At 41.6% G+C, this 11,457-nt stretch overlaps 1 protein-coding gene across 10 annotated transcripts in view; it reads right to left on the bottom strand.

The window, feature by feature from the left end:
* Positions 1-11,457, bottom strand: part of TTLL7 (tubulin tyrosine ligase like 7) — a 159,865-nt gene that overhangs the window by 28,809 nt on the left and 119,599 nt on the right. For 3 of the 10 annotated variants that reach the window (XM_070076955.2, XM_051857530.3, XM_051857531.3), the window contains exon 19: positions 2,264-2,389. The exons of the other annotated variants lie outside the window; for them this stretch is intronic. In XM_070076955.2, coding sequence (XP_069933056.2) covers positions 2,264-2,389 — 126 coding nt within the window. The remainder of the gene's footprint in view (positions 1-2,263; positions 2,390-11,457) is intronic. 10 annotated transcript variants of the gene reach the window in all.

Here is an 11,457-nt window from a genome sequence, read left to right as displayed (position 1 = left end):
AAAGTCCCCAAAATACAAATATCATTTTTCCCTGATCTGAGGTGCCTAATAGTGTATGTAAAATGTAATGTGTTGTAGTGATATGGACATTTTGAGGTCCAGTGATTGTTTACAGCCCTTGTCTCTTCTGTTGAGGAACAGTGTATTCTTTCTTCATACTATTTATTGAACTATTTTACTTAGTATAGGCTTAACTATATGATCATTAAATAAACTGAAAATAGATCTTTGTAAAAACTAAGAGTGGGAATGTGTGAAGGAGGAGGAAGAATGGTCGGAGCATAGGTAGGGTAGGAAGTGTCACTATGTTCCTAGGTCTGTGTACATGAAATATATGAAATATCCATTTTTTAAAAAGCCCCAAAATTGCTATTACAAACATCTTAACAAGAAAAAAATGTACAAAAATTTATATGTTGACATTTCATAAAAAAGGAAATAAGACAATAAACAAAGAATAAAAGTAAAAATATAAGAAGACAATTTAATATCAATGTAATTAACAAAAATTGGCAAAAAATTTGACAATAGCAAGTACTAGCGAGGATGTGGTCTCTTAGATTTTGTTGGTGTAAGTATAAATTAGTGCAATCATTCTGATAAACAGCTTGGCCTCATTGCCAAAGTTGAAAATTCATTCTCCCAATGATCTAGCAGTTTTATTCCTAAGAGACTCTCAATGGTTAAAAAAAAAAAAAAAAAACACAACCAAGAAGCACATAGGAAAGTGTTCAAAGCAGCTGTTCACAATTATAAACACTTAGAAACAACTCTCCAACAATAGTAAAGTAGATAAATACAAATATACTCCTCCCTTGACTATTACACAGTATTCAAAATAAACGAAACACAACACACAATACTGAGCATCTTAGTAATAGAAAGGCAAATTTAAAAAAAACAGATATCCAAGATTACAGACAATTATGATACCCTTTTAATGGAAATAAACAGGGGCAGGTGTTATGGCAAAGAGGGTTAAGTGCTGCTGGGGACACCCACATCCCATATCAGATCTAGTCCTGGCTACTCTGCTTCTAACCCTGCTTCCTGCAGGCCAGCAGATAATGGTTCAAATGCTTGTAGCCCTACTACCCACATGGGAGACCCAAAGGAATTCCGTGCTCCTGACTTCAGCCGGGCCCAGCCCTGGCTACTGTGGGCATTTGTGGAGTGAACCAGCAGCAGATATATTTTTCACTCTCTCTGTCACTCTGCTTTTCAAGTAGATGAAAATAAGTAAATAAATGTTTAAAAGGAAGTCATGGAAAAATAAAGATATCTTTCAAAAAATAGGAAGTAAAAACAACTAAATTTAACACACACAAATATATATATATATATATATACTATATATATAGAGAGATCATATACATTAATATATAAAAACGTATATATTACATATATATAACAAAATGTAAAGAAAGCAAGCAAGAGATTGGTGAACAGCGACTCGGGAAAATGACTATGTGAGACTTGAGGATCTCCGAGGGATAGAGGGAATCATTTGGTGAGACAGATAAATGTTATTGCCAAGATCCTAGCTTGTGTTTTGAGTGTTCAGTTCATAGATGGTACAGTTACCTAAAAACAGTAAGTAAAATCAGGCCACACAGATGGCAAAAATGAAAAAGCATTGAGAGAAATGCACTGTGATTAATCTGGACAACTGAAATCCTAAAGGCCTTCCAAAAATGTATAAACCCCCAAAAAGATAAGTTATCTATTTCATAGGTACTTGATACTTAGGCAATGTATGTATTTCTGGCAAATTTTTTTTGTAAAAAAGCAAATACCAACAAATACAATTTAATTATAGCTCACTACAGTAGTTTTCCCTTGTTTTGTATGTGCACAAATTTTATATATGTATATTTAAATCTTATATATACATACATAAAATTATGGGAACTACCTATAAAAATGAGAGTGAAAAGATAAAAAGACTTTCAAACATAAAGGTTGAGAGAAACATACGAAGAACTGGAAGCAGGTGAAAAAAGTTATTTGTTTCTCTTCATAACAGTTATATTAGTTATCTCAGATCAAGGCAAATTTAGAACAAAGATCTGTTTAAAAATCAATTCAGAAGAGGCCAGCACTGTGGTGCAGCAGGCTAAGCTGCCACCTGCAGTGCCTGCATCCCATATGGGCACCAGTTCTAGTCCTGGCTGCTCCTCTTCAGCTCCAGCCCTCTGCTATAGCCTGGGGAAGCAGCAGAAGATGGCTCAAGTGCTTGGACCCCTGCACCCACGTGGGAGACCTGAAAGAAGCTGGTGGCTCCTGGCTTCGGATCAGCCCAGCTCCGGCTGTTGCGGCCACTTGGGGAGTGAACCACCGGAAGAAGATCTTTCTCTCTTTGTCTGCCTCTGCATCTCCATAACTCTGCCTTTCAAATAAATAAATAAAAATTCTTAAAAATTCAGTTCAGTACAAATTTTCAAACTAACGCTTTATGTGGTGAAGAATACCAACTACAGTTTCCCATGCTGGATGGTGGGGGCAGCTTCACCCCTTCCCTTCCTGTCCTAGCTCCTTCACTTGCAGTGGGGACATTCATGTGAACTTGACAAGAGGCCAGGGTGTGTCAGGCGGGGGTGGGTGGGAAGCCAAGTAGTTTGTGAAAAACATTTGTCCTGGAAAACCTCACTATTACAGTTAATGAATGCTTAATTATAAAGAGGAATTTTTTAAAACCTTAATATGAATTATTCATAATAACACTGATAAAATATGCAGATCAGGCATTAATCCATGTCTTTTTTTATAATTTTCATTTAAGCTGTTTAACTCTTTGTTTTTTTTAATGTAGAAAGTAGTACTTGTGACCGATGTAAGAATCAATATTAGCAGTGAATGATAAATTGAAATCATTTCTCTTCTCAATTTTTCTTTCTGTTCTCAGTCGATATGTTAGAAAGTAATAGGAGCCCAAAAGTCATAATGCAGGAGGGAAAGAGTAAAAAAGCAGCCAAGATGACCCTTAAACTAGTCTCAAGAATAAATTACAGTTATATAAAATGATTGAAATTGAAAAATGTTATCAATTTTGGAAATTTTATCATTAGCCTAAGCTAATCAGCGTTCACAATATATAATGAAATAATTATATTTGGCTTTAAAAGGATACAGAATTTGAGATTACAGGGTTTTCATTCATTTCTTTTTAAATATACTGCATGGCAAATTGCCCATGATACACTAGAGCCTAGGAGAAGGACAATTAACACATACTGGCTGCCTGTTCAAACCACTGTACTGGGTAAGTTACTTAGAGACTCTTGCTATGGTTTGGAAAGGATATGGATCCCAAACTCACGCAAATGGTTAGATAGCAAAGTTATAGTTAATAATACTAAGAGAGTGAAAACTAAATCCCATTATCGTGCTTAGGGGTGGGCAGAGTGGAAGGTCTTAGGTCACTGGCTGCACGTCCTGAGAAGGTAGTTCTCAGAAGTTTGCCCTAAAAAGCCAACTTGGACTCAGCCCCGCCCCGTTCTCTCTCTCCCTCTGCCTCCCTGCCTCCCTCCCTCTCTCCCTCCTCCCCACCTCCCCTCCTTCATTTCCTAGCTCACATATGATAATTCCTCTACACATACTTTGCCACTGTCATTCTCTAGCCTTACCAGATGGCTAAATGAATGAGAGCTGCCCAATGTTGGACTGTGAGCCTACAAAACCATGAGTCAGAATAAGCCTCCTTACTTCGTAAGCAGCCTATCTTGGGTATTTGGCTGCAGTGAGGAAAAGTTGACCAGTACAGAAAACTGGTTCTAAGGGATAAGGTCATTACTGTAACTATAGCCTAACACATGGAGATGGCTTTGGAATTGGCAAACTGACAAATGTTGGAAGAGTTTGGAGAAGCAGGTTAGGGAAAGGTTGGGTTGCTGTAAGCAGACCAATATGGGCAATTCAGACGAGGGCTCAGGATGCTGACAGAAATGGGTAATAAAGGCCATGCTGATGTGGTTTCTGAGGGGGATGAGGACTCTTTTTAAAGAAAAACATTTATTTATTTATTAGAAAGAAGAGAGACAGAAAGAGATCTTCCAACCATTGGATCACTCCCGCAGTGGCCGCAACAGTCAGGGCTGGGCTAGGCCAAAGCCAGGAGCCAGAAACTCCATTCAGATCTCCCACGTGGGTACAGGTGTCCAAGTACTTGGGCCACCCTCTGCTGGTGTTCCAGGCACATTAGCAGAGAGTTGGATCTGAAGTAAAACAGCCAGCATTCAAACTGGTACTCTGATATGGGATACAGCATCCCCCACAGCGGTTCAACCAGCTGAGCCACAAGACCAGCCATGGGGAAAGGGGAGTCTATTGGGAACTGGCCACCTTTGTCAGATAATACAGGGAACTTGACTACATTGTGTCCCTGTCCTGAGTATTTGCAAGAGGGTGAGCTTAGATGTTGTGGCCTGGTATATTTGGCAGAGAAGAGTTCAAACCAGCAAAGCATTCAGGCTGCAGCATGGGTATTATTGGCTGCTTTTAGTCAGTTTTACAGTGAGAATCAAGAACACAAAGAGCAGAAAGATTTGAAAAATCCACAGCCTGGCCAGACAAGGAACAAAGAAAAAGTATGTTCAGTTACAGTGTGGTACAGAAGCAGCTTGCTGAGTAACTCAGGTAACAGGGAGCCATGTGCTAATCGGCAAGACAGTGGGAAAAGGCCTGGAGGGCATCTCAGAAATCTTCAGATGCTCCCTCCCCTCACAGTCCTATTATAGGCCTAGAAGTGCAAATTTGTTTCCAAGGCCTTCCAGGGCATAACGCTTTCAAGAAAGAACCCTGAAGCAACCCGCTCACCTAGAGCCAGCTCCAGGTTCTGCCTGGCCAGCAAAGTGCTCTGAGGAAATCACAGCCCTGGTTCAAGCTGGCCCAAGGACAGTTCATCCTGGAGGCTGACCTTGGCGTCATCCATATGATGCTGTTTTTGCAGATGTACAGAATGCAAGAGTTATGCAATGACCGTGCGTTCCATGGGGATTTCAAAGGAAAGCCTAGGACAGACAGAGATGTGGTACAAGGCTGGAGCCCCTGTGTGGAGGCTCTAATGCCTAGCAAAGCTGTGGGACTGAAGCCATGTGGAGACCACTGAGAATAAAGGTAGCAGCAACATGAGATACCCACTGAGGGAAGCTGCAAGCAACATGTCTAGCAAGCCTGGGAATGCTGCCAACATCAGTGCAGCCATGTGGGCAGAAGCAACATGGCCATAGAGGCATGGAGGCCTCCATCCAGATTCCACAGGATGTCTAGGACAACCTGGGGACCCAGACAGAAACTGTCACAGAGGTGGAGCCACTGTGGAAAGCCTTCAGTGGAGTAATGGCAAGCAGAAATGTGGTGTCAAAGCTGCTGCAGATCCCCACCAGGGAAACACCTCGGGAGCTGCAGACAAGACTGTAACCTGTGAGAACTGAACCACAGACTCTGACCAACAAAGCTGTACAGGCAGGACTACCTTTCCCAGAGTGTGCCTGGGAGCTTTATGATTTAATGTTTGTCCTGCTGGTTTTAGGTCTTGCTTTGGTCCTATTAATCCTTCCTACTTCTCTATCACCCCACCCACCACCCCCAGCCTTTGAGAAGAAAATCAACACCCTGTGCCCATCCCTCCATTGCTTCATGGAAGTACATGACTTGGATTTTTACAGGCTCACAGCTGAAGGAATTTACTTTGGGTCTCAGATGAGATTTTGGACTTTCAGATGAACATTGAGTTAAGACTTTGGAGTGACTGGAAGGAAGTACCAAGGAGCCAGGGGTGGAATGTTATGATTGACTGTTACATGGCCCATAAGGTCATGGTTAATGATACTAACAGAGTGGAGACTTAATCCAATCATAGCATCTAGGGGGTGGGACACTTTCTCTCTCTGTCTCCTGTCTCACCATCTTATCATGTGATTACTCCTTGCACATAGCCATCACCATCCTCCAGCCTCTCTAGATCACTGAACGAATGGGGCCAACCAGTCTTAGACTGTGGTGCTCCAAAACCACAAGCCTCAAATAAACCTCCTTCCTTTGTGAGTAGTTTGTCTTAGGTGTTTCAGTGTAGTGAGGAAAACCTTACTTAATAAAATTTCGATCACAGCTCTGCATATATTTTATTCTTAATTGAGAATGAATTTTAAAAGTATGACTAGCCTTAATATTCTAGTAATTTCAGAATGGTGGTAGGGAGTTACATATGGGAAATGCTTCTGCTCCACTCTCAATGTTTTCTCTAATATGGAGATGGAAAATGTTTCAGATAACTTAGCATCACTGCTAGACCCCTGCCCAAGGAGGAATTTCCTAGCTCAACAGGGACTGGGCAATGCAGGCTCTTCCTCACTCCTCTTCAGAGCAAACCACAGGGAATACACATTCTTTTTTGTTTCTCTTTGCCTCTTGTTTAAGGGTTATTTATTTATTTATCTATTTATTTAAAAAGCAGAGTTAAAGAAAAGAGATCTTCCATCTGCTGGTTTACTTCTCAAATGGGTACAATGGCCAGGTCTGGGCCAGGCCAAAGCCAAGAACCTGGAACTCCTTCCAGGTCTCCCACACGGGTGGCAGGGGCCCAAGCACTTCGGCCATCCTCCACTGCTTTCCATGTCCATTAGCAGGGGGCTGGAGTAGAAGTGGGGCAGCTAGGACTTCAACCCACTACACCACAACACTGACCCCAGTCACCTCTGATTTTTAGGGACCCTCTCCAAGAAGGCAAGCTTTGGTCATGGGGAGAAGAGTGGGAGCACTATGTGCAAACCAGGCTGCCCAGGTGCCCTCTGCCATAGCCACAAAGGACAGTGTGGACTAATTTGCTTCGGAGGCTATGCAGACAGGGAGACAATGATTACAGCTTTAGAAAAACATCCACTGAATAATTTTAAGAAGGCAGAGAGCAGGCAGACAAAAAATTAGACTGGGATGAGGTAAATCCATGCCAGTTATATTTGTGATTTTTTCCTTTTATTTCTGATGCTTTGAGGTAAAAAGAAAATGGCGGAAGATGAGTGATTTGTGAAACACACAGAAAAATGTCAATAAGGTGCCTTTGTTTTTATCTGTGGCACCAAGTGAGACTAACTTACGGAACATGGATATCCATTTCTTTACATTACAGCTTTTAAAAGCATCCCAATTCAACATTAAGCTTTCCAAGGGAAAAATAAATGATTCGGTCAATGACAACATTAATAAAATGAAAAGATTTGTCTTTTCCATATGAAATATAGCACATCTGAAGGCATAATGCACACAGACAAACTCATATTTTGCAAGAACATACAGATGTTGAATGACAAACTACTCCATATGGCTGAACAGTTGGTCCTAAATTAAAATAATGGCATGAGGTGAGGGTGGTTTAGAAATAACATTAAAATCACTACATGCTATACTAATGATGCATGCAGCCATGGCTATAGGGTAAAGGCAGCTTTGCTGATGCAAAACGAACAGCATCGATGTCAGCCCAAATGAAAAAGAGATTGAAAATAATATCACCAAAATACATGCAGAAGCCACCATGGCAGGTATTAAAAAGGAATTGTTATTTAGAGAATAAATATGGAATAAACAAGAATATCCTAGAACCTTAAAACAAATGGAAATATAGTACAACCTTACTACCACTATTATTTCTCTTCATCCTCCAATCTTAGTTTTATGCCTGGATATCACATCAGAGAAGAAACTGTTCAGCAAATCTGGCATTCTTCGCAGTCCACCAACACTGCAATATGTTCATACTTTATACACACCCCTTATAAAATACACAAGGATAGAATAACTGCATTCTGAAAGAAAGCTAAATTATGCAAGTTTGGACTTACTGCAACACGACACTAAATAAGATTAACTATTTTCATTTTCACCTAGTGAGGATCTTTTACAGTATCGAATTTTCATGCCCTTGACTTTAAATTTTATACAATTAAGGAAAACTTGAAGTAAAGCAAATAATTTTATTTTATTTCCAAGAACATAAAAAAGTAAAACATGTGGGAGACTTTATGTGTATGAGATTCTAATCATAGAGTATTACAATAGTCTAATAAACAACTAGTAAATGCCATGATCCTGCAAAAGGGAAAGTGAGATATGTATTCCAACAATGGCTTCCACATGGAATCAATATTGCATTCCACACCTGCAATAGTGCTTGGGACACAGCAGTCCCGCAATAAATACCTGTTGAATGCATGTTAATTAAACAAAAGCCCTCAAAACCTCCCAGAGTACCTAGCATGATTCCTATTTTTAAAACGACAATCAGTAAATGTTAGGAAACTGGTGCAGTTTTATCTATGGCACATTACCTCCCAAGCTCTAGCCCCCGCCACCATTGCTGGAAGCCAGGTGGGCACATGGCCCAACCTCTGTGGTCAAGCTCCACCCCCATCCTAATGGGATTCGCGGCTCCTGCTTCCCTGTGCGCCCTGGCAAAGTGTTAAAAGGGCCTGTTCCTGAACACGTGCTCTCTTGGCTTCTCTCCTGCTCTCTTGGCTCTTCTCTTTTGGCTCATCTCTCTGCTCTATCTTCTCTCCTCACTATCTCCTCTCCTCTGTCTCTCTCTCTCTTATACTCTTTCTCTCTTTTTCCTTCGCCGCCTCACCCCTCTGGTCTGTTGGGTGTTCCCCAATAAACCTCTTCCCGTACTCCAGTGTTCGGTGTGTTTTGTGACAGCTAACAGTAAAAGTTTGTTAAATTAAACAGTTTCGCACACAACCTCTGTGGCAGCCACCAGGACCTGCCACTTAATCTGTTTTAAAGACGGCAGGCAGCCAGGGGATGGCTTCCCCACCCAGAATCCTTAGCAACATTCAAGCCACACAGAAGCTCCCTCCACACTGCTCCTGGCCAAGGACTCAATGTGGCTGGGGAACCAGGGAAGGTCTCCTCCTCTTGAGTGGGATCCCTCAGACAGGCAGTCTTTCCCCCGGACCCGCAGACGGAGCCACCCAGACTCTCAGAACTTCCTGAAAGCCTGAGGCTCTTCCCACCGCATCCTCCCTTCCCTCACAGGTGTCAGACCTACACTGGGGGCTAAAGGCACATCCTGACGAGGCCAGCTCGTTCTCCCCTTTATCTTCCCTGAGTGTTTTCCCTTGTAGATGTCTTTACTTCTAACTGGCAAAGCTTCCCAGTGATTACTGACTATCATCACAGCCAAAGGAGGGATCTGATGAACCCACAAGCAATGTAAATTAGTTAATTTTTTTTCCTTTAAACAAAAAGATTTTATTTATTTATTTGAGAGGTAGAGTTACAGACAGTGAGAGGGAGACAGAGAGAAAGGTTTTCCTTCTGTTGGTTCACTCCCAAGGTGGCCGCAACCACCAGAGCTGTGCTGATCCACAGCCAGGAACTTCTCTTCCTGGTCTCCCATGAGGGTGCAGGGGCCCAAGCACTTGGGCCATCTTCTATTGCTTTCCCAGGCCATAGCAGAGAGCTGGATTGGAAGAGGGGCAGCCAGGACTAGAACCGGCGCCCACATGGGATGCCAGTGCAGCAGGTGGAGGATTAACCTAGTGCGCCACAGCGTCGGCCGTGATTCGTTTGCTTTTTAAACAGGTAACTTCTTATATCTAATTCTGCCTCCCACAGCTGACCTACATTTTCAGGTTCTTTTTGTTTTCTTAGATGCAATCTCTGGCTCTAGCAGGCAATAGTACAAATTTCAAACTGATAGTCCAATACATGGCCAATACGTTATACGACAATAGTTTATTTTATCCTCATTTCTACATATTCTAGAAATTCTGCATGAGAAGAATTATTTTTTTGAAGAATTATTAATAAAGTAAAAATACATCCGAGAAACAGCCTAGCTTGAAGGCCCTTGGGAAAAAAAAAAAAAAAAAACAGGCTGCCTTTTAGCCCTTCTAAGGCCAGAGTGCAATCCTCTATGCTGTCCGAATTCCTCACAAGCATTCTCCTGTAGCTGGCATTATAAATGTCAGAGTTCTGAGAAGTTCCATGCCAAAGATCGGGGCAGAAGCACTGTTGAACCCAAGCCAATATGACAAGTCCTCTGTCTTCTACCTAACGTTGCCTCTCTAATTTCATGATATGAAGCTTATTTTTCCAGGCACTTGGAATCACATTAACTCTTATGGTCAGAAACATTTCAGTGAATTCTTCTCTACCTCACCTCTGATTTCCTCTGAAATGAACTTGAGGTAGAGAAGAGGTGGGGAAAAACATTCACCTCTTAAATACATATAACATACTCATATATAAATAAATCAACTGAACAGAATTAAGTTTGTCCAAATGATATTTCCACATTTTCTTTTTTTTTTTCTTTTATTCTGTTCTGGGGTGAATTTTAAGTATCTCACATATTAAATTCTAATGCTATTGAATCAGTGCACAAAATGCTAAAAAAAAAAAAAAAAAATCCTGGACTAGCATTGAGGTATAGAGTTAAGCCACTGCTTTGGAGGCCACATCCTATATCAGAGCTCTGGTTGGCTCCCCGGCTCTTCCTGCTTCCAACACAGCTTCTTGCTAATGCGGCTGGGAAGGCAGCAGATGACAGTCCAAGTACTTGGGCCCCTGTCACTCATGTGGGAGACCCCTGGATGCTGGTTTCTGAGAAATTAGAAATTATAAGTAAGAAATTAGAGTTTGTCCTGGGAAAATTCTCTTAAAGATGAAATGCCTAAGTAAAGAGAAGGAGCCATGGTAATCATGAGGATAGAAGAAAAATTATTATAAGTAAGTTTCATGGGTCTAAATCCTGGGCTTTGGCTTCTGCTCACTGCCTGGGCCTAGCATTCCTCAGCCACATACTGAGCTTCCCTGACAGTGGGCAACTTTGCAAAGTATACTTGCTGTAGTTAAGATCAACCCTTTCAGGGCCAGCATTGTGGCATAGCGGGTAAAGCCGCTGCCTGCAGTGCTGGCATCCCACATGGGCACCGGTTCAAGTCCCAGCTGCTCCACTTCCGATCTAGCTCTCTGCTGTGGCCTAGGAAAGCAGTAGAAGAAGGCCCAAGTCCTAGGGCCCCTGCACCCGCATGGGAGACCTGGAAAAAGCTCTTGCCTCCTGGCTTTGGATCCGTGCAGCTCTGGTCGTTGTGGCCAATTGTGGAGTGAACCAGCAGATGGAAGACCTCTCTTTCTCTTTCTGCCTCTCCTTCTCTCTCTGTGTAACTCTGACTTTCAAATAAATCAATAAATCTTTTTTTAAAAAAATCAACCCCTTCTGGTCTTTGAGAATCAAAATTCAAAATCTGAATTATTCTCCAAGAGAAATGATTGTCTATTAAGTTGTCTATGTAGAATAATAACTATAATTGCTTGAGTAATGCAAACTCTGAGACGTTAGCAAGTTTTGTTATTAGGGATATACTATCTTGTTACTTTCTTACAAGCACAAAGGAAATACACCATCTTTCGATTTGTGCCTAAAAGAAAGAAGCTACAAAGAGGTACAAAGAAAGA

Source organism: Oryctolagus cuniculus, chromosome 7 (genome assembly GCF_051225735.1).
Source record: "Oryctolagus cuniculus isolate XC-2025 breed Fujian yellow rabbit chromosome 7, ASM5122573v1, whole genome shotgun sequence".
NCBI lineage: Eukaryota > Metazoa > Chordata > Mammalia > Lagomorpha > Leporidae > Oryctolagus > Oryctolagus cuniculus.
Note: the sequence above shows the minus strand (reverse complement) of the source record. Positions and strands in the feature narration are given on the sequence as shown.